This window comes from Babylonia areolata, chromosome 23 (assembly GCF_041734735.1).
Source record: "Babylonia areolata isolate BAREFJ2019XMU chromosome 23, ASM4173473v1, whole genome shotgun sequence".
NCBI classification, from domain to species: domain Eukaryota; kingdom Metazoa; phylum Mollusca; class Gastropoda; order Neogastropoda; family Buccinidae; genus Babylonia; species Babylonia areolata.
The window spans coordinates 41162212-41186396 of record NC_134898.1 but is presented as its reverse complement, the minus strand read 5'-3'; the positions used below and the strand labels follow the sequence as shown (position 1 = coordinate 41186396).

The following is a 24185-nucleotide window of genomic DNA, read 5'->3' as shown; positions in this document are numbered from 1 at the left end:
GGCAGTGGTGTATATATTGTACAGTTGTTTTTATATATTGTATAGTGGTGTATAGAACTTATCCTTGTACAGTACCGGGTGGTGTATATATATATTTTTTTTTATATTGGATAGTGGTGTATACATTGTTTGCATTGTGATGTATGTATTGTATTTTTGTATGGTGGTGTCCATTCCCTGAAACAGTTGGTTATATGCACAGGATGATGGTGATAGTGGTGTGTGCATATGTGAAGGATGTTGCTGGGTGGTGTGTTATATGTGTGGATGCAGGATGATGGTGATGGTGGTGTATACGTGGTGATCGTGGTGTGTATATGGTGATAGCGGTGTGTGCATGTGTGCTGGATGCTACTGACACTAGTGTGTTACAAGTGTGCAGGATGTTGGTGACCGAGATGTGTTACATGTATGCAGGATGTTACTGACAGTGGTGTATTACACATGTATGTGCAGGATGATCGTGACAGTAATATGTTACAGTTGTGTGAAGGATGATGGTGGTAGTTGTGTGTTACATTCGTGTGTGCAGGATCATGATGACAGCGGTGTGTTTCACATGTGTGTGCAGGATGATGGTAACACAGTGTGGTACACGTGTGTTATGCAGGGTGATGGTGACAGAAGTGTGTTATACATGTGTGTGTGCAGGATGATGGTGACACAGTGTGTTATACGTATGTTTAGGATGTTACTGACCTTGGTGTGTTAAATATGTGTTGTGCAGGATGATGGTGACACAGTGTGTTACATGTGTTGTGCAGGATGATGGTGATAGAAGTGTGTTATACATGTGTGTGCAGGATGATGGTGACACAGTGTGTTATACGTATGTTTAGGATGTTACTGACCTTGGTGTGTTAAATGTGTGTTGTGCAGGATGATGGTGACACAGTGTGTTACACGTGTTGTGCAGGATGATGGTGACACAGTGTGTTTCACATGTGTGTGCAGGATGATGGTAACACAGTGTGTTACACATGTGTTATGCAGGGTGATGATGACAGAAGTGTGTTATACACGTGTTGTGCAGGATGATATTGACACAATGTGTTACACGGTTTGTGCAGGATGATGGTGACACTGTGTTACACGTGTTGTGCAGGATGATGGTGACTTAGTGTGTTACACGTGTTGTGCAGGATGATGGCGACACAATGTGTTACATGTGTGTTGTGCAGGATGATGATGACACAATGTGTTACACATGTGTTGTGCAGGATGATGGTGACACGCTTTGACTCACGCAGCCTGGACCGGGCCAGCAGCATGGAGAAGGAATCCTCTGACTCCGACAACTGGGAGGAGCCCCCCGTCTGTCAGCGCATGGGGGTCATGACTGCCTTCGACTCCTTTGAAGCCTTGTCCAAGTGAGTGCTGCCTCTGTCTGTTCACCTCTGATTGATGGTTTGGGCAAGCTTTCCATAGTTTTGATGCCCTGTCCAAGTGAGTGAGACATCCTCTGTTCACATCTGATCAACAATTTGGACAAGCTTGTTGTGTACTTCTTGTGTGTGTGTGAGTGTGTGTGTGTGTATGTACCCACTTTTGGGGAAGCGCCTCGAGGCCTGTTGAAATGAGATCAGTGTGGCCCGAGTTTGAAGTGCTGTCACCACTTGTTGTGCACTCATCTGTGCTGTAACTGATTTGGCTGAACAAAAGTAATGCAGTCCCAAGAGGAGAAGTCCAAATAAGGAATGGTGACTGATATTCTGACCTGTAAGCTTTTGTTATATCAGTATTAAAAAAAAAAAGACAAAAAAAAGACGGCCCTTCACATGCAAGCGTACACAAAATTCCTTCCCTCAGAGACATACATGTCCCCTCTTGAAGTGGCTCAGAGACATTGTATGGCTAACACCAACTCTACTACACACCAAGCTCCATGGTTCCAGACAGAGCTTGGAGAGGACAACATCATTCATCAGACATGCTGGACTTAACACTGTGGTAAGGCGAACAAGAAGAACAAGAGAGGCAAGGCCTTCAAGACTCACTTGTGATAAATTAAGTCCCCTAGCATTAATTACAGAGCAATTTCCCTTTTTTACTATCTGCACCAAAACGTTTGTAAAATAAATAAAAATTCCATGCTTAGCAAAAGAAGTTCCTGTTTGAACAAAAAATGATAATAATGACTCCTCTTGTTGTTGTGTCAGAATAAGAGGTCAAAGTGCCAAGTTTAGAGAATACGCAAAATATAAATATAACAGTAAATACAGTTTGCATATAATTAGGCCTCTTTTTTTTATTTTTTTGTGCCCATCCCAGAGGTGCAATATTGTTTTAAACAAGATGACTGGAAAGAACTGAAATTTTCCTATTTTTATGCCAAATTTGGTGTCAACTGACAAAGTATTTGCAGAGAAAATGTCAATGTTAAAGTTTACCATGGACACACAGACACATGGACACACAGACACAGACACACACACACACACAGACAACCGAACACCGAGTTAAAACATAGACTCACTTTGTTTACACAAGTGAGTCAAAAAGAAGAAGACATGTGTGGCAGAGAGATGCTGACTGGCTGTGGACAGTCAGAGTGACGCTGACTGGTGCGTGTTGTGTGTGTGCAGCAACTTTGAGGCCCTGATGGAGAAGTTCCAGAGTCAGGATCGACCCGACAGCCCCCTGCTGTCAGATGGGGAGGAGGACATTGGGTCTGTGCAGTCCATGCAGGTACGTAGGTGCTAGTGTCAAAGTTCAGTTCAGTTACTCTGGGAGGTGTCAATGCCTTCGGACAAATACATATACACTACACCACATCTGTTAAGCAGATTCCTGACCAGCAGTGTAATCCAACATGCTTAGTCAAGCCTTGAGGGAAAATAAATTTTAAAAAAAAAAAAAAAAAATATTATAAGAAAAAATCATTATCATAAAAAAGACAATGATTAAAAAAAGAAGAAAAAAAATTATGTATTGTATTTCTCTTTTTTTGACAACAGATTTCTCTGTGTGGAATTTGGGCTGCTCTCCGCAGGGAGGGCGTGTTGCTACACTACAGCGCCACCCATTTTCTTGTTGTTTTTTTCCTCCACGCAGTTTTATTTATTTTTCCTGTCAAAGTGGATTTTTCTACAGAATTTTGCCAGGAACAACCCTTTTGTTGCCATGGGTTCTTTTATGTGCACTAAGTGCATGCTGCCCACAGGACCTCGGTTTATCGTCTCATCCAAATGACTAGCGTCCAGACCACCACTCAAGGTCTAGTGGAGGGGGAGAAAATATCGGCGGCTGAGCTGTGATTCGAACCAGCGCGCTCAGATTCTCTTGCTTCCTAGGTGGACGTGTTACCTCTAGGCCATCACTCCACATTTAAAAAATGGTTGCTTAATAGCAAAATAATGAGTAAATTTTGCAGATGTGGTGTAGCATATATGGATCAGTCTGCATGATTTGACACCTTGAAACTGAAAATGCTTTATTTCACTTTATGAGAAAGTGTGGAATTGTGAGGAAGCATGGTTGTTCCCCTGTCACCTTTTCTGGCAGGCAGTTGAAATAAAGCGTGTAGGAGGTGCCCCCAAGCTTTCTCGCAGTGCGTGAAAGAGTGTAGGAAGTCCCTGTTATTGCAACCCTGCTCTTTCTGGCAGTCCCACGTGTTCTTGTAAGATGGGAGACAGCATGGGCTGACAAGGGTTCTTTGTGGCTCTCGGAAGCATCCATTCACCTGGGTACCTTTATGTACCCCTACAGGGTATCCTGAAACAGACTTTTCTTGCCTTGCTAATCTGTGCAAGCTGAGGCTCTGGTACTTTTGTACTCTCTGCTTATAGAGATGCAGGTACCTATGTGCGTGTGGAGGAACAGGCTCTTTTGTACTAAGTTCTTGTGGAAGTTCTGTTACCTAATGCTCTGTCGAGCTGTGCATGAGTCAGGCATCTGCTCCTTCTTTATTTAATTGAAGAAGAAGAAGAAAAAAAAAAGCAGATGTGGTGTAACATAAATGGATGAATCCACGTGTTTTAACACCTTGAACTTGAAACTGAAGCACTTCTAACTTTTTATTCTGTATTTATTGAAAGATTGTCTGTATGTGTGTGTGTGTGTGTGTGAGTGTGTGTGTGTATTATAAGATATATTGATAGATTAAGCAGTTGAAGAGATAAGTCATTTATTAACTGAAATTTAACAACGCTTGTCCAGCATTCAGCTTCAAGGCCTGACCATGCACTGAGGTTATACAAGTTTATTAAAGCAGATGTGACATAGCACATACAGGTCGGTCCGCAAGCTATAGCACTTCCTTGAAACTGAAACTGATACGGTTCAGCGTCACCACCAGATGTGTGAATACTCAGTGTTGTGTCCATGCGCAGAGTGATGTGTTGTGCTCAGAGTGTTGTGTTCATGGCTCAGTGTGTTGTGTTCATGGCTCAGTGTGTTGTGTTCATGGCTCAGAGTGTTGTGTTCATGGCTCAGTGTGTTGTGTTCATGGCTCAGAGTGTTGTGTTCATGGCTCAGAGTGTTGTGTTGGTGGCTCAGAGTGTTGTGTTCATGGCTCAGTGTGTTGTGTTGGTGCTCATTGTGTTGTGTTCATGGCTCAGTGTGTTGTGTTCATGGCTCAGTGTGTTGTGTTCATGGCTCAGAGTGTTGTGTTGGTGGCTCAGAGTGTTGTGTTCATGGCTCAGTGTGTTGTGTTGGTGCTCAGTGTGTTGTGTTCATGGCTCAGTGTGTTGTGTTCATGGCTCAGAGTGTTGTGTTCATGGCTCAGAGTGATGTGTTGGTGCTCAGAGTGTTGTGTTCATGGCTCAGTGTGTTGTGTTCATGGCTCAGAGTGATGTGTTGGTGCTCAGAGTGTTGTGTTCATGGCTCAGTGTGTTGTGTTCATGGCTCAGAGTGTTGTGTTCATGGCTCAGAGTGTTGTGTTGGTGGCTCAGAGTGTTGTGTTCATGGCTCAGTGTGTTGTGTTGGTGCTCATTGTGTTGTGTTCATGGCTCAGTGTGTTGTGTTCATGGCTCAGAGTGTTGTGTTGGTGGCTCAGAGTGTTGTGTTCATGGCTCAGTGTGTTGTGTTGGTGCTCAGTGTGTTGTGTTCATGGCTCAGTGTGTTGTGTTCATGGCTCAGAGTGATGTGTTCATGGCTCAGAGTGATGTGTTGGTGCTCAGAGTGTTGTGTTCATGGCTCAGTGTTGTGTTCATGGCTCAGTGTGTTGTGTTCATGGCTCAGTGTGTTAGTTCATGGCTCAGAGTGTTGTGTTGGTGCTCAGTGTTGTGTTCATGGCTCAGAGTGTTGTGTTCATGGCTCAGTGTGTTGTGTTCATGGCTCAGAGTGTTGTGTTGGTGCTCAGAGCCTGTCAGACACAGATGACCCGATCCACATCATCAACATAGCCATGAGGGTGGACGACCTCACTGCCCAGGACAGCGTGCTGGCACAGCAATTCCAGAGCTTCTGTAAAACAAAGGTAGGTGTAGGTCACAGTACGTCATAGAAAAAAAAAATGTCTGTTTGTTCAGGTGTGTTCTTGATATGCTGTGTGTCTTTGTTACTTTGTGAAATTTTTACTTTTAAAAATTTATTTTAAAAAAGAAAAACAACAACAAAAACAAAACCGTTGTTTCTGCAGTGATGGGCTCTGGGTTTGTTCTGCCTCTGCTGACAATGTTTATTTAGTTCTGCTTGTTTTGTGTAGAAGTCTGTTCAGAGTTTGGTTTTCTCCATCTGTATTGATGATGTTCATTTGGTTTTGTTGGGCTCTGGTTTTTACTGTTTTTATGTTTATTTAGTTTTGTTTCAGTCCATCTTACTCCATATCTCTGTCTCTCTGTCTCTGTCTCTCTGTCTATGTCTCACTCTCTCTCACTCTCACTCTTTGTGTGTGTGTGTGTGTCTCTCTCTACATATATGTATATATATATTTTTTGGTGTGTTTTTTGTTTTTGTTTTGTGGGGTTGGGGGGTCATATTAATTCATTTGTGAATATTGGATGGCAGTGGACTGTGTGTTTCTGTGTATGCTGAATCTTTTTTTTTTCTTCTTCTCCTTCCCAGGAACAAGAGCTGTATGACCGAGGCATCAGAAGAGTCACCTTTGTGGTTGTGAACAAGGTTAGACTCGATTTATTGTTTGTCACTGATTTGTTTTAGTGTCAGTTAATACATAAATACTCTTTTTTTTAATACATTATTTCGTTATGTTAAATCATTTTTATTGATTCTTATTTATTTCTTATACAATTGAGGTAAATGGTCATGTAAGAAAACACAGTAGAATTTTTGGCACACATGGGAAATAAAGGAACATGGTTGGATGACACACAAACACATGACAGTGTATGTATTGCCTTGTGAGCACAATACTGTGACAACAGTTGTTGTTTTTTTTCTTTTGAATTGTTCACACCTTGTACATAAGCTGTAGAATAGTCAGACATTTGGACTGACTCGGTATTTTTTGCTTTCACACAATTACGTTACCCACATTAGTATTTATGTACTTCAGTTTGTAAAAAGCGGTCGTATCCATGTCTGCCAAGACTTGTTAAATTGATTCTGTTTCCCAGAAATTATTAACTGAAGTGTTAAAAGTGTGTTTAATCATTTTTTTCTTTAGCATTTAGATATTATTAGTTTATAGGTGATCATTTGTATTGTTACTTTTTTATATCATTTTTTTTATATTGTCAACCTGTTTGTCTTGTGTTCTATATCTGACTTTCTGTTAACATGACTGTGACAGGTATTACAGTGCTGGACAAGAAATTTCCATTCTGTTGACTTCACTGCCATATGAATCAGAGTCTGCTTATTGTACCACAGTTATTAAACAGGATAGCCTGTTACTAGTTTTGTTGTTATTGTTTATTTAGCACCTTAGTCTTCAGGATCTTCAACGGAAATTGGGCATAAAATTGTTTTTGATTTGTAGGATGATAATAATTGTAATAATATTTTATTTTTATATAGTGCTATAATACAAGCATAAGCAAGCTCTAAGCGCTTTACAATCCAGTACCTAAAGTGAAACAAGAAAGCATATAAAAAGTAGAAGAAACATAAAAAGGAATCATTAATATTATAAAAACACAATGCATAAAACTCACAAAGTAACATACTATCAATACTACAACTGTTACACTCCAACACTCACACTAACACACATGCACAGACTCACACACACTGAGATGACAGCAATTTTCACTTAAAATACATACATGTAAAAAGGAACATAATTGTAATCTGCATGCCATAGATTTTGTAAAAATTGTAAAATAAAATTTTGGATGGAAAAGGTAAAAAGGGTAAAAATCAGGTAATTCTCCCTTTCGAACCACACCACCACCATCCATCTACCCACCCCCATTCTCTCCACTCTCCCATCACACATACTCACATTGCCATGGTCCTGGGACAACAGCACTATTTGAGTTTCGACAAGTATTTTTTAAAGAGATAAGGTTTAAGATTTGCTTTAAAGGTAGATAGATGATTTGTTTGTCTGAGAGCAGTAGGCAGAGAATTCCCAGTTGTTGGGTCAAAGATGGAAAATGACCTCTTTCCACAGGAGTTAAGGAAGTATTGGGGAACAGTTAGCTGGGAGGAATCAAGAGATCTCAATGTTCTGTTTGGCAAGTATGGGTTAACAAGCTCAGAAAGATAAGAGGGTGTGGTATCACAATTCAGGCACTGAAAGCATAGACAGGCAACTTTGTATTCAATTCTGGCTTGAACAGGCAACCAATGAAGTGTCCGCAGGAGAGCAGTGGCACTCTCTCTCCTCGACTTTTTAAGGACAAGTCGAGCTGCACTATTCTGTATTTTCTGGAGCTTGTAGAGTTCATCATTGGGAAGGCCAGCTAAGAGAGAATTACAATAATCTAGGCGGGATAAAATAAAGGCAACAGCAAGTTTGTTGGCGGCATCAACAGACAGGAAGGGGCGGAATTTACTAATCTTACGAAGCTGAAAGTAAAGAACTTTACACGGGTGGTTCACATGAGTTTCCATCGTCAACTGTGACGGTGGGTGGCAACCTTAACAAGCTGTTGTAAACAATGGTTTTCAAGTATTTTTTTTTAAGAGAAGCAACATTAGTATCAGAAGTTGAGTCATAATGAAAATTAAAATCACCAACAATAAAAATGTTATCACATGAGATAAAACAATCCAGCAAATCACAAAATTCATTTGTTTAAAAGTTTGATCTTTTTGTTTGGTGGTGGTCTATAGACTGTCAGGAATGTAACATGCTGGTTCTCGTAGCACAGCCGAGTTTCACACACTTCTAAGGACTTAAAATCAAGGTCTTGAGTAGAAACTTGTATGTTTTGACTCTTCCTGAGATGATGTGAGTTTCTGTATGTAAACGTGATGATAGGATAGAGATTAAGGGACAAAAATGGTTGTGAAGTGGTTGCAAAAGAAATATATTGTTTTAAGAGAGAGGAAGGGAGTAGATTTTTTTTTTTTTTTTTAATAGTTTGGGGGACTCCTTTGGCTTAATGAGTTGGAACGGAAGTGATGTGGCGTAGGTCTCTTGGGGTTGTTGTTTTTTGTTTTGTTAAACAGAATTGTGTATACTGACAATTTTTCCTTTTTGTTCTGCTTGTACATGGCAACTGTGAATGGTATGTCCTGTTTCAGAGGTCTGTTCCCAAGTACTTCACATACAGGGCCAAATTTCAGGTGAGTTTTCTCTCTCTCTCTCTCTCTCTCTCTCTCTCTCTCTCTCCCTCTCTCTCTCTCTCTCTCTCTCTCTCTCTTTATCATTTAAAAAAAAAAAAAAAAAATTATTCCTTTTTTTTTTTTCACAAGAAATGTGTCATTTCTAAAACAGTGAAAGAGGGTTGGAACTTGCAGAAAAGCACACTCTTAAGAAAAAGCACACGCTTTAGTGTTTCCTAGTATTTCCTGGCTGTCGGTGACGAGAGTTGCCCTAATATCTTACGCAAAATCTGCTGTGACAAAAAAGTAAAACTACATAATACAATGATAATGCAATACAGTACAATACAATACAATACAATACAATACAATACAATACGTTGCAATACAGTACCTAACAATACAATGTCATACAATTCACTACAATACAAAAATACAGTACCATGACATATTCATCAGCAAGTCGTTGTTAGTGTAACAAAAAGAAGAAAAAGAAAAGAACAACACACCACAACACAGCACAACAACAAAACACAACACAATGCAAAAGATTACAACACAACACAAAATGCAATACAAAACATTACAACACAGCACAGCATAACACAACAACACAACACAACACAACACAATACGATACTCTTCATCTTCGTTCGTGGGCTGCAACTCCCACATTCACTCGTATGTACACAAATGGGCTTTGACGTGTGTGACCGTTTTTGCCTCGCCATGTAGGCAGCCATACTCCATTTTTGGGGGTACTGTATGATACAGTCTGAACCCCTGTGTGCCCCCCAGTTCTGTGAGGACCAGATCTACCGTCACCTGGAGCCGGGCCTGGCCTTCCAGCTAGAGATCAACCGCCTGCGCAACTTCGAGCTGCTCAACATCCCCACCGCCAACTCCAAGATGCACCTCTACCTCGGCAAGGCCAAGGTCGCCAAGGGTCAGGAGGTCACCGACTACCGCTTCTTTGTGCGTGCCATCGTGCGGCACTCCGACCTGGTGACCAAGGTGAGGGTCATGGTTTCTCTTTTTGATGGGAATTATGACTGTTATTGATGTTGAAATGTAAGGAATTATGAGGCTAGGAGAGGGAAGGATGGTTTCTCTTTGATGGGAATTATGATTGTTGTTTATGTTCAGATGTAAGGAATTATATGTGTTGTTCCTTTTTGTCAACCTCACACGTTTCCAATTGTTGTTGGGTTTTCTCCTTCCTTGGGCCAGAAAACATGTTTATTGATGATGTATGAATGGAAATGAATAGATATACATTTCTTTCTGGTTACAAACATTGAATTTTGATCCAGTGAAACTGTAATCGTGTTTGAAAACAGGAAGAATAGAACCTTGTTTTCAAGGGCAGGGAAAAAAAAAAAATTTGTTTATGTGTGTGTTGCAGGAGGCTTCATTTGAGTACCTGCAGAACGAAGGGGAGCGAACCCTGCTGGAAGCCATGGACTCTCTGGAGGTGGCCTTCTCCAATCAGAACGTCAGACCTGTGAGTGTACTTGTTCGGGGTACTATTTTGGGCTTTGCTTAGTTGTTTTTGTTTGTTTGTTTTTTTTTTTTGTTTTTTGGGTTTGTTTTTTGTTGTTGTTGTTTAACTGTGTATGTTGATGATCACATTTATTGTGATGTTTGTGAAATAATGTTCACATTCCCCTTCATAAGGGGCCTAGGCCTGTACATGAATAAACCGTCTTGAATCTTGAATCTTTATAGGTTTTTTTATGTAATGGGTTTTTGTTTTTTGTTTTTTATCGAACCTTAGTTTGGGTGACACAGGTGATTGACACCTTTGCTTTTAAGCCCACTTGCTGACTGTAAATAATCATAATTTCTGTTTTGAACTATGATGCCGTTGTTTAGTGTTGTAATGATTCCAACTGAAATTCTGAATGAAGAGGAATATTTTGTGTTAGAAATGTTCCAAGTTTAAGGTCTACAAGCTTCATTGTTGCACAAGCTGTGAAAAGTCAAATCTGGGCAGATTTTGGGAGGGGAAGAAAAAAGTCACCAAAAGGGTCCACAAGCCATGCTTACAGGTGAACATGGGGTCAGGGGTCCCGTGCCTTACCGATTCTGGTAGTACATATGTTTATATGTAATATTAACTGGAAATTAACAAACAATGAGACCAGGAGATGAATTGATTAACAAATAGTAAAGAGTGGTAACTCCATTCACAAGGTACACAACTTCAAGTCAGTGCTGCTTATGCTACCGATTCAGCTAGCACACAGGTAGATAAAAGATACATTGGAACAAACCCAGACACTTCCTCAAAAAAAGGAAGTACCGGGCCTGTCCTTATACCGATCATTTGACATATGCACACAGCAGCAAAGACAGAAGAAATGTGCAAACACAAATTAGCTTTTATTCAAGACTGGCATAGCCTATTTAATCCTGAACAAGCTACACAGAACACATGGACAATACAGAACAAATACATGGTTGCCTCAGTGGTTTTTCAACTGGAAATTAACAAACAGTGAGGCCAGGAGATGAAATGATTAACAAATAGTAAAGAGTGGTAACTTTCTCCATTCACAAGATACACAACTTCAAGTCAGTGCTGCTTATGCTACCGATTCAGCTAGCACACAGGTAAATAAAAGGTACATTCGAACAAACCCGGACAGTTTGGTTAGTTATGGTTCAGTTTCAAGGAGGTATCAAAGTTTGCAGACTTCACCATACATTACATGCTACACCACATCTGCTGTTTGTTACAACAACAACAACAACAACAAAAATATATATATATATATAAACATGCTGGTTTGGCCTTGGGAGCCTACCCTAGGTTTGTGTAAAACAGAAATTGAAAGAAAACAATATAACAAAAAAAAAGTAAATACACTGAAATATGACAAAGTGAAACATTACTTACAGGTTCCCTATTTCTCTGTCTTCTTTCAGTCAGCCAAAACAGACTGCAACCACATCTTCCTCAACTTTGTTCCCACACTGACCCTCTCTGAGCCTGGAAAGGTAAGTGAGAATGCTCATGCTCTTCATAGCTAAGTGAGAATGCTCCTCTTCACAGCTGAGTGAGAATGCTCCCGCTCTTCACAGCTAAGTGAGAATGCTCCTCTTCACAGCTGAGTGAGAATGTTCCTGCTCTTCACAGCTATGTGAGAATGTTCCTGCTCTTCACAGTTAAGTGAGAATGCTCCTGCTGTTCACAGCTATGTGAGAATGCTCCTCTTCACAGCTATGTGAGAATGCTCCTGCTCTTCACAGCTATGTGAGAATGCTCCTGCTGTTCACAGCTATGTGAGAATGCTCCTCTTCACAGCTAAGTGAGAATGCTCCTGCTCTTCACAGTTAAGTGAGAATGCTCCTGCTCTTCACAGCTATGTGAGAATGCTCCTGCTCTTCATAGCTATGTGAGAATGCTCCTGCTCATCATAGCTATGTGAGAATGCTCCTCTTCACAGCTATGTGAGAATGCTCCTGCTCTTCACAGCTAAGTGAGAATGCTCCTCTTCACAGCTAAGTGAGAATGCTCCTGCTCTTCACAGCTAAGTGAGAATGCTCCTGCTCTTCACAGCTAAGTGAGAATGCTCCTCTTCACAGCTAAGTGAGAATGCTCCTTCTCTTCACAGCTATGTGAGAATGCTCCTGCTCTTCACAGCTAAGTGAGAATGCTCCTCTTCACAGCTAAGTGAGAATGCTCCTGCTCTTCACAGCTAAGTGAGAATGCTCCTGCTCTTCACAGCTAAGTGAGAATGCTCCTCTTCACAGCTAAGTGAGAATGCTCCTTCTCTTCACAGCTATGTGAGAATGCTCCTGCTCTTCACAGCTATGTGAGAATGATCCTCTTCACAGCTAAGTGAGAATGCTCCTTCTCTTCACAGCTATGTGAGAATGCTCCTGCTCTTCACAGCTATGTGAGAATGCTCCTGCTCTTCACAGCTATGTGAGAATGCTCCTGCTCTTCACAGCTGAGTGAGAATGCTCCTTCTCTTCACAGCTATGTGAGAATGCTCCTGCTCTTCATGGCATGCAGGCACACATGCAAGTATGCAAGCATACTCACTTGCACACACACACACACACTCACTCGCACACACACACTCACACACACACACACACACACACACACACACACAAAGGGTGCCCCGCAGTTTTCCCATACTTATCCATCTCAGAGAAGCAAACATCACAAATCACCACATTACATACCACATTGTACCACATCAGTGCATCACAGTACATGCCACACCACCACACTGCACCACATCACATCACACCGCACCACATCACACCACCACACTGCCACACTACACTGCATCACACCACGCCACGCCACACCACACCACACCACACCTCACTACTACTCATCGAAAACCACTTTAGTGAACAGATGTTAAATGAATAACTAACCATCACACAACCTCACCACACCATACCATACCACACCACATCACACAACCATACCACACCACACCATACCACACCACATCACACAGCCATACAAGACCACACCATACCACACCACATCACACAACCATACCACACATCACACAACCACACCACACCACCACATCACATAACCACACCGCATCACCAAACCACACCACACCACGCCATGCCACGCCACACTACACCACTGCACACCACATCACACATCACATTACACAACCATCAGTCTAAATCACTTTAGTGAACACACGTTCAGTTAATGACCAACCATTACACAATCACATCACACCACACCACACATCACACAACCACATCGCACCACACCATATCACACCACGTCACACAACCACATCACACAACATTACATAACCACATCACACCGCACCACATTACACACCACACCACACCACACCACATTACACAACCACATGCCACACCATATCACACCACATTACACAACCACATCACACCACACCACATTACGCAACACCACCACACCATATCACACCACATTACACAACCACATCATACCACACCATATCACACCACATTACACAACCACATCACACCACATCATATCACACCACATTACACAACATCACCACACCACACCACATCGCACCACACCATATCACACCATATCACACCACATCACACAACCACATCACATCACACCACACCACACCACACCACATTACACAATAACACCACACCACACCATATCACACCACATCACATAACCACATCATATCACACCACACCATACCACACTATATCACACCATACCATACCAAATCACACAACCACACTACATCACACCATACCACCACATCACAAAACCACACACCACACCATGCCACACAACACTGCACCAAACCACACCACACCACACCATGCCACGCAACACTGCACCACACCACACCACACCACACCACATTAAATATCATACTTTTTGCCATGGCACATTGTACCACATCACATAAAAGTGGGTCACAGAACATGTTTATCATTCCAGTTGGTGGAGACAGTTCGCACTTTCATCATGCGTTATGGCAGCCGTCTGTGGAAGCTGAGAGTTCTTCATGCAGAACTGAAGTTCACCATCAGGTCTGGAACATTTCTCTTTGTGTGTTGTGTGTGTGTGTTGTATTTGTGTATGAGAGTGTGTGTTGATGTGTATGTGTATATGTGTGTGTTATATTTTTATGTGTGTGTGTTGTAGTTGTGTATTAGAGAGAGAGAGAGAGAGAGTGTGTGTGGCTTTGTGTTGTGTGTTTTATGTGTGTGCGTGTGTGTGTGTTCATGTATGTTTATGAGAGAGAGGGGGAGAGAGAGAGAATGTGTGTGTGTGTGTGTTTGTTGGTTTTATGTGTGTGTGTGTGTGTGTGTGTGTGTGTTGTATTTGGAAATGTTTATGAGATAGAGTGTGTGTGTGTGTGTGTGTTGTATTTTGTGTATGTGTGTGAGACAAGAACAAGAACAATTTTTATTCTTTAAGGCGGCCACCAGCCCATAGGAAAGGGTCTCTGGCAAAGAGTGTACATCTTAGGTATGCATATCATGTCAACTGAGCAGTAACTGGAATGATTAAACCAAACTATTCTTAATTAAGGTCAGATTACACATCTGCAAACTGTTGTCTATGACGAAGAGCATAGAAAAGATACATACTTAACTTTTTCAACAGATCCATGTTTCAATATTTTTGTGTAATCAGTGTTTGAGAGAGAGAGAGAGTGTGTGTGTGTGTGTGTGTGTTATATTTGTGCATGTATATGAGAGAGAGAGAGAGAGAATGTGTGTGTGTGTTGGTATTCCATTGCAATTGCATTTTTATTTCACACCTGTTGTCACAACCCTGATTGCAAGCAGTGGCAGCTGGACAGTAAAGTGACCCGGTTTTTTCACAGAGTATGTCAGACATTTTGACTGTTATTGGGGCTGTGTTTTCCAAAGGTAGGCTTCATGTCTGGTTTATGTCCAGTTTTTTTCATTTTCAAAAATGTTACATCCAGGACCAAGCTTACATTCCTAATTCACAGAAATTAAAGAAAAAAAAAAGATACTGATGTTCAACCGGAGGTCCCTTATTGTGTGTGTATGTTTTGTAACATATGTCATGAAAAACATGCATACTTGTGTGCCATGAAGAATAAAACCATTAAATTGTCACAAACAAATCCCCAACAAGCAAATCATTTAATTAGTTACTAACACAATTTACAGAATTAAATACCAGTCAGTTGACCATGGACCCAATTACTACCAATCAAACCATCATCCGATCAGTTTAATTAGCTGTACAGGTTACTGATGGACTTTAAAAAAACAACAAAAAAAAGCAACAAAACTTCTACATACACACTAATAAAATAACACATAAAATATAACAATGTATATTTTACAATTGTGTGGTGTGATAGTTTAAGATTATTCTGGGTTGATCCACATGAACTCGAGTGTGTTGTGTTATGCTGCTGGTCGGGAATCTACCCAACAGATGTGGTGCAGTGTGTACAGATTGGTGGGAACGCAGTTACACCACCTTGAGAGACTGAAACAATGATTGTTTGGTGTGCTTAGGCTGACAGGCAACATGACCAACACCACCAGTTTCCCCATCCGTCTGTTTGTGACCAACGAGAGCGGCTATTACCTGGACATCAGTCTGTACCGTGAGATCACTGACTCCAGGACAGGCCAGGTCTGTGTGAAGGATTCATGTGTGTGTGGGTGGGTGGGTGATTCATTGTGGGTGTGTTTGTGGGTGTGGGAGATTCATGTGTGTGCGTTTGTGGGTGTGTGTCTGAGTTTGTATCTGTGTGATTGGTGTATGAATGATCAGTGTGTTTGTGTTATCAGTGTGTGTGTAAAAGTTTTTTATTTATATATGTATGTGTGAGTGTGCCTGTGTGTGTGTATATGTGTTTATGAACAGTGTGTGTGTGTGTGTGCGTGCACATTTAACAGCTATTGTGGTGTGTTTTACAGATTATGTTTGAGTCGTATGGTGTGAAGTGAGGCACTCTGCAAAGTTTGCTGGTGTGTGTGCTTGTGTGGGTTTGTGTGTGTGTGTACATTTAACAGCAATTGTGGTGTGTTGTTTTACAGATTATGTTTGAGTCGTATGGTGTGATGTGAGGCACTCTGCAAGGTTTGCTGGTGTGTTTGTGCTTGTGTATATGTGTCTGTGTGTCTCTCTCTGTGTGTGCACGTTTAACAGTCATCACGTGTTGTTGTACAGATTCAGTTTGAGTCGTACAGTGCGAAGCGAGGCGCTCTGCACGGTCTGCTGGTGTCCACCCCCTACCTGACCAAGGATCACCTGCAGCTGAAGAGGTTCCAGGCCCAGTCCAGTGGAACCACCTACGTCTACGACTACCCTGAGATGTTCAGACAGGTGAGCTGCATGCATTGTGGTGCTGGCCTAGTGGTAATGTGTCCGCCTAGGAAGCAAGAGAATCTGAGGGCATGGGATTGAATCCCACACTCGCCAACATTCCCCCCCAGCTGCCCGCCCCCTCCTCTAGACCTTGAGTGGTGGTGGTCTGGATTCTAGTCATTTAAATGAGATAATAAGCTGAGGTCCTGTGTGCAGCATGCACACAGCGCATGCAACAAAAAGGTTGTCTGTGAGGTAGTGCATCCACTCAGGAAGCTAGGGAATCTGAGAGCACAGGTTCGAATCTAACACTCGGCAGTATTTTCTTCCACACCATTAGACCTTGAGTGGTGGTCTGGAGGCTAATCATTCGGATCAGATGTTAAACTGAGGTCCAGTGTTCAGCAGGCACTTTGCTCACGCAAAAGAACTCATGGCAGAAAATGGGTTCTCCTTGGCAAAGTTCGGTAGAAAAGTCCACTTTGATAAAAAAAATTAAAAAAATAAAAAAAGTGGGTAGAAGAAAAAAAGTGGGGCGGGGATGGCACTCATAGTGTAGCGATGTGCTTTCCCTGGGGAGAGCAGCCCGAATTCCACACAGAGAAATCTGTTGTGAATAAAGAGTAATACAGTACAGTGGTGGTGTGTCCATCGAGATCGATGATGACCATCGTTGTCATCGAGATGGGGGATGGGGGGAGGGTGGTGGTGGGGTGGGGGGAAGGATGCTCATGAATCTATCTGTGAGTGCGCAGATGGCTGAATAGTCCAATCTGCGCACGAAATGTCCGCTGACAGTTGGGGCAGACAAAGACAGGCATATCATTGTCAGGGAGCTTGTTTGCCCGTGACTTTCTGGCCTGCCTCTTCTGAACAGCTGCAGCAGTCCTGTTGGCCTCGCACAACCTGGCGCCTTTGTGCACAGCAGCGCGCCATTTGTCACGGTCCACTGCAGATTCCTCCCAGGAGTCAGGGTTGATATCAAACGCTTTCAGAGAGACTTTCAGAGTATCTCTGAAGCGCTTCTTCTGACCTCCGTGTGATCTCTTCCCTTGTTGCAGCTCGCCATAGAAGAGCCTTTTGGGCAGCCGATGGTCTGGCATGCGCGCCACGTGTCCAGCCCAGCGAAGCTGGGACTGCATCAGGATGGTGAAGATGCTGGGAAGGGTGGCTTTTGCGAGCACCTCTGTGTCAGGGGTCTTGTCTTGCCACTTGATGTTCAGTAGCTTCCTGAGGCATGTTGTGTGGAAGTGGTTCAGCTTCTTGGCATGTCGTTGGTACACTGTCCAAGTTTCGCAGGCGTACAGTAGTGTGGGGAGAACTACTGCTCTGTAGACCTTTAACTTGGTCTCAAGACTAATGCCTCTTCTGTTCCAGACATTTGCATTGAGTCTACCAAAAGCTGCGCTTGCTCTTGCAATCCTGACGTTCACTTCATCGTCGATTGTCACATTTCGTGACAGTGTGCTGCCAAGGTATGTGAACCGCTCCACCACACTGAGTCTCTGACCGTTGACTGTGATGTTGGGCTCAACGTAGGGTTTCCCTGGGGCTGGCTGATGGAGAACTTCAGTTTTCCTCGTGCTGATGGTAAGGCCGAAGTTCCTGCTGGCAGTGGCAAACTTGTCGACGCTGAGTTGCATGTCAGCTTCAGATCCAGCGTTGAGGGCACAATCATCAGCAAACAAAAAGTCTCTGATGATGTCTGTCATGACCTTCGTTTTTGCTTGAAGCCTTCTGAGGTTAAACAGCTTGCCATCTGTTCGGTACTTTAGGCCGATTCCAACATCGCCATCTCTGAAGGCATCAGTAAGCATTGCAGAGAACATGAGGCTGAACAGCGTTGGAGCCAGGACGCAGCCTTGCTTGACACCATTTGTGACAGCAAAAGGAGCAGATGTTTCACCATTGTCCTGGACTCGAGCCTGCATGCCTTCATGGAATTGGCTGACCAAGGAAATAAATTTCCGAGGGCATCCGTACTTGGCCATGATCTTCCACAGTCCCTCTCTACTCACGGTGTCGAAGGCCTTAGTGAGGTCGATATAGGTGGAGAACAGATCAGCATTTTGCTCCTGACATTTCTCTTGCAGCTGCCTTGCAGCAAACACCATGTCAGTGGTTCCGCGCTCTTTCCGGAATCCACATTGGCTCTCAGGCAAATGACCTTGGTCAAGGTGTGCTGTGAGGCGGTTAAGTAGGATCCTGGCAAGTATCTTGCCTGCGATGGAGAGCAAGGAAATGCCCCGATGGTTATCACAGGCTTGCCGGTTCCCCTTTCGCTTGTACAAGTGAATGATAGATGCATCTTTGAAATCCTGGGGGATCGTCTCTTCTTTCCACATGAGTGAGTACAGCTGATGAAGCTTCTCAGTCAGCACAGTGCCTCCATCCTTGTAGACCTCTGCTGGTATGGAGTCTGAGCCAGGTGCTTTGCCACTGGATAGCAGACGGATTGCTTTCTGGGTCTCAAGAAGTGTTGGCGGATCGTCCAGTGCTTCGTTGGTGGGGACTTGTGGGAGACGGTCTATGGCTTCATCATTTATGGAGGAAGGGCGATTTAAGACACTGTTGAAGTGCTCAGCCCATCGTTCGAGAATGTTCTCCTTCTCGGTGATCAAGGTATTCCCATCTGCACTGAGGAGGGGGGATGATCCTGAGGATGTGGGGCCGTAGACTTCTTTTAAGGCATCATAGAACCTCTTCATATCGTGCCTGTCAGCATATCCCTGGATCTCATCAGCTTTGTCACTCAGCCACTTATCCTGCATCTGGCGTAACTTTTGCTGAACAGTCCTGCGGATGTCATTGTATGCATCCTTTTTTGATGTGGACTTTGGGTTGCTCAGGTGGGCTTGATGCAGACGGCGTTTCTCATCCAGAAGCTGCTTGATTTCATCACAGTTTTCATCAAACCAGTCTTTGTGCTTTCTGGTCATGGGTCCCAGGGTCTCTGAAGCTGTACTATAGATCAGCTCACGCAGGGTCCTCCAGTCAGACTCCAAATTCTGGTTGTCCAGAGAGGCGGATTCCAGACAATCTTCCAGCAGCTCCACAAAGGACTGTTTGGTGGTGATGCTTTTCAGCTTAGCGATGTTGAGCCGTTTTGGAGCCTTCTGGCCTTGGGGGCGTCTCTTGGGTTGGATTCGAATATTCAGCTTCGAGACTACAAGGCGATGGTCTGTCCAACACTCGGCGCCGCACATGGTCTTTGTTACACGTACATCTTGCCTATCCCTTTTCCTGACGATGACATAATCGATGAGATGCCAATGCTTTGAGCGAGGGTGCATCCATGACGTCCTGTTACGGGTAGGGAGGCAGAAAACTGTGTTGGTTATCAGCAGTTCGTGCTCTGCACAGGTCTGAAGCAAAAGCAATCCATTTGGGTTGCAGTGGCCCACACCGTGCTTTCCAATCACTCCATCCCAGGAGATGTAGTCAGAGCCAACTCTAGCATTGAAGTCCCCAAGAATGATGAGCTTGTCTGCTTTAGGGATGGCAGCAATGACAGAGTGAAGGTCCTCGTAGAACTTCGCCTTCACTTCATCCGGGTTGGTCATGGTTGGGGCATAGGCACTGACAATGGTGAGGTGGTTCTGGCCAGATGCCAGTGGGAGTTTCATGGTCATAAGCCTATCGTTGACTCCCTTTGGGATTCCAGCTAGCTTGCTGACAAGTGCTGTTTTTACTGCAAAACCAACGCCAGCCTCACGTCGCTCTTCGCTTCCTCGTCCACTCCAGAAGAAGGTGTAACCAGATCCCCGTTCACAGAGCTCGCCTTCGCCTGCAAGCCGAGTCTCACTCAAGGCTGCGATGTCGATGTTGTATCTGGCGAGTTCGGATGCAACTAGTGCTGTTCTCCTTTGGGGTCTGTCCGCGTTATCTCTGTCCAGGAGAGTCCTTATGTTCCAAGCACCAATGGTGAGAGGAACGATCCTTGTTTTTTTCTTTTCTTTCTCTTTGTTTCGACCGCTGATGTAGGGTCCCCGCCAGCCGCGGTATGCTGGCCAGGGTGATATGGAGCAGGCAATTTTTAGGGCACCTTTTCTAGCCCCTTCCTCATGCCAGGGAGGTGAGCAGTGCATTCCTAAAGAGGGCTGCTCAGACGCTCAGACGGCTGCCGAGCTCCATCGCTGCTCCTGTCGACGAAGAACGACCCTATGGCCTGAGCCGCCTGCGTGCAGGTCTGCGGCTGCGACTGCCAGTGTACCCACACCTGTCGTTTCGTCGCTCGCCTGTCGCCACAGGACTTGGGGGTGATGAAATGATGAAGGATGAAAGGTCATTTTGGATGACTGATGACTTGCGCGATGAGTTTGTTTAAAGCGAAGAGGAGTTGCGCAACGTCAACCTCACTCTCTCGTCCGGGTCCACCAATTTCCAGTGGCAAGACTAAGTCGAGACGACTGGAGGATGAGCACGGATGCAGTGGATGACCAAGATATCCTTTCGGTGTCTCATCTTGCTCTCTGCACTCCACAGTGCGTTGCTGTAACCGCCTTCCTCTCCGTTGAACCGATAGGTTTCTTCCGCAGATTCTGCCGGATCCAGACTTCGCATACATGGGTAGACACACCCCGGGGGCCAACTGCGTGTGGCATGCACACAGCACAGTGGAGCTAGATGGCCGTCGGTGGCTACAGTACAATACAATACAATACAATGCAGTGCAATTCAGTACAGTACAGTACAGTACAGTACAATACACCACAGTACAACACAATACACCACAGTACAATTCAATACGATACATTGCAATACAGTGCACTATAGTACCATACAATACAGTACAATACAACACAGCACAGATGTGTGCTGTGGTGAGGCCCTGATCCACCAGTGTTAGCAGCATGACAAGGACTACACTACACTACACTACACTACTACACTACACTACAGTGCACTACAGTACAATACAATACAACACAGTACAACACAGCACTATACTGATATGTGCTGTGCTGTGTCCAGGCCCTGATCTAGCAGTGGGAGCAGCACAATGAGGAGTACAACTCCGTACAAAACACTACACTGCACTAGACTACACTATGCTGCGCTGTGCTATGCTACACTTCACTACGCTGCGCTACTCTATGCTGTGTTGCACTACCCTACACTACAACACAGTTCAACACAGTACAGTACAACTCAACACTACACTACACAACACTACAACACAGTTCAACACAGTACAGTACAACTCAACACTACACTACACAACACTACAACACAGTTCAACACAGTACAGTACAACTCAACACTACACTCCACTACATTACACTACACTACACTATGCTACACTACACAATACTCATATGTTCTGTGCTGTGCCCTGGTCCAGCAGTGGGAGCAGCACGACAAGGAATACAACACACTGCAGTACAACACATTACTACACAACACAATACTGACGCATTCTGTCCTGTACTGTGATCAGGCCCTGGTTCAGCAGTAGGAGCAGCATGACAAAGAATATAACACGCTACAGTACAACACAACACAACACACTACGCTACAACACAACACAGCACACCACAACACAACACACCACAATACTGACACATTCTGTTCCATGCTGCGTGCAGGTCCTGATCCAGTAGTGGGAGCAGCATGACAAGGAATACAATACAACACACTACAACACAACACACCACACCACACCACACCACACCACACCACAATACTGACGCATTCTGTTCCGCACTGTGTGCAGGCCCTGATCCAGCAGTGGGACCAGCACGAAAAGGAATACAATACAACACACTACACTACAACACAGCACACCACAACACACCACAATACTGACGCGTTCTGTTCCACGCTGTGTGCAGGCCCTGATCCAGCAGTGGGAGCAGCACGACAAGGAATACAATACAACACACTACACTACAACACAACACACCACAATACTGACGCGTTCTGTTCCGCGCTGTGTGCAGGCCCTGATCCAGCAGTGGGAGCAGCACGACAAGGCGATGAACCGCAAGGAGGAGAGGAACCCCCTGGACATGATGACCTGTGTGGAGCTGGTGCTGGACTCCAGGGAGAACCTCTGTGCCCACAACAGGCTGCCCGGCGAGAACGAGGCAAGGCTGTCCTCCAATCCCCCATTCTCCCCATGCCTAGTTTTGTTTTCCTGTTTTTTTTTTTGTTGTTGTTGTTGTTTTGTTGTTGCTTCTTTCTCCTGGTCCTACGAGATCAAAGTTTCCAGTTTTCCAGCTCTGATAAGACCCTGTGTGTTCCATCTGGGGCTGTAAGCAAAAAAGATCCAGTGATACTGACCTGTAGGTCTCTTGGCTGTGTGGTGGTGGTGGTGGTGGTTGATATGCCATTAAAATGGCAGACAAATTGGGATATTCTAACAGAGAAAAAAAAAAGACAAAAAAAAAAAAAGAAAAGAAAAGGCAACCTGTATGCCTTGACTGTGTGTGTTCGAAGGAATCAGAATCGTTTTACTGTTTCAGACCTGTGAAGTCTGTGATACATAGACATTACAAGCATACAACATGAAAACATGAAGCGCAGTCAAAACAAGCCCAATAGAAAAAGAAAAGAAAGAAAAAAAAAAGCATCATTTCACATTAGTTGGAATCACACACAAACATATGTATGCATGTTCACGCACATGCATGCGCGTGCATGCGCACGCACGCACACACACACACACACACACACACACACACACACACACACACACACACACACACACACACACACACATCCTGCTGCATGAGAAACGATGCGCAACAATTCTTGCTTTTTGGTGTGTGTTTTTTTTTTTTTACCCCCATTACGTGTATGAAACATTATATCCTGGGAAATTAGCCAGTCAGTTTAAAGTTGTGACGGTGGTGGCTTCAGATCGGGATGGTGGTGTGGCGAATGACCCTGAAGACCCCTGAGTTCCCTGAGGGTCGGGACATCATCGTCATTGCCAATGACATGACCTACAAAATTGGGTCCTTTGGGCCCCAGGAGGATCTGCTGTTTAAGGTAAGTCTTTGGGGAATGGAGCAAGAGGAAATATATGTAGAAAAAAATATATGTGTGTGTGTGGATTTGGATGTGGATTTGTACAGTTGCATTATTTCTGAACTTCCATTTTCACAGTCTTATGCTTCTCTGATATTTGTGTGGGAAAATTATTCTTTATGATATATCAAGAATGTGTGTGTGGGTAAGCGTGTGTATGTGCGTGATTGCATGCATGGATGTGAGTGTGTGTGTGTGTGCAATTGTATTGTTATTTTTCAATTTCCATTTTCACAAAACTCTCATGTTCCATATGCACTGTGGGATTTTTTCAAATAAACCACAAAACAGTATTAACAGTTCTATTTATTATCTTGCCATAGAGGAAAGAGAATGCTGTTTATCTGAGGTGCATGCTGACTGATTTCTTTTTTTTGTTCATACTCATTAGGAACATATTGTCCAGAAAACGTAATAAAAAAAATAATAAAAAATGTGCCAGAAACTACTTTTGTTTTCTTAAAAAAAAATTAAAAAAAAATCATCAGATTGTGCTTAGTTATACATTTTTGTCAGAAAATCATTGGGACTGTATTTCACTTTAATAGAACATCAGAAACTGGACTTTGATTTTCAGAATGCACCTTGGCCCTGGTTTCAACTGTTTCAGAAAGTACATTGGCTTAACTTGGCTCACAGTGTGAAGTGAAATAAAAGAGATCTGTACAACAACCACCACATGATTGTAGATGTGGTCATCAGTCTCATA

The 24185-nt window shown here is 43.6% G+C and overlaps 1 protein-coding gene across 4 annotated transcripts in view; it reads left to right on the top strand.

The window, feature by feature from the left end:
* The window catches only part of LOC143297598 (acetyl-CoA carboxylase-like), an 81885-nt gene that overhangs the window by 38474 nt on the left and 19226 nt on the right, over positions 1-24185 (top strand). For all 4 annotated transcript variants that reach the window (XR_013057297.1, XM_076610012.1, XM_076610011.1 and 1 more), the window contains 13 exons: positions 1221-1370; positions 2586-2688; positions 5303-5419; positions 6007-6063; positions 8599-8640; positions 9418-9633; positions 10025-10123; positions 11551-11622; positions 14075-14166; positions 15643-15763; positions 16304-16459; positions 22384-22530; positions 23306-23437. Coding sequence is in view for 3 of the 4 variants with exons in the window: in XM_076610012.1 (XP_076466127.1) it covers positions 1221-1370; positions 2586-2688; positions 5303-5419; positions 6007-6063; positions 8599-8640; positions 9418-9633; positions 10025-10123; positions 11551-11622; positions 14075-14166; positions 15643-15763; positions 16304-16459; positions 22384-22530; positions 23306-23437 (1504 nt within the window). In the remaining variant the exon portion in view is untranslated. The remainder of the gene's footprint in view (positions 1-1220; positions 1371-2585; positions 2689-5302; positions 5420-6006; positions 6064-8598; positions 8641-9417; positions 9634-10024; positions 10124-11550; positions 11623-14074; positions 14167-15642; positions 15764-16303; positions 16460-22383; positions 22531-23305; positions 23438-24185) is intronic.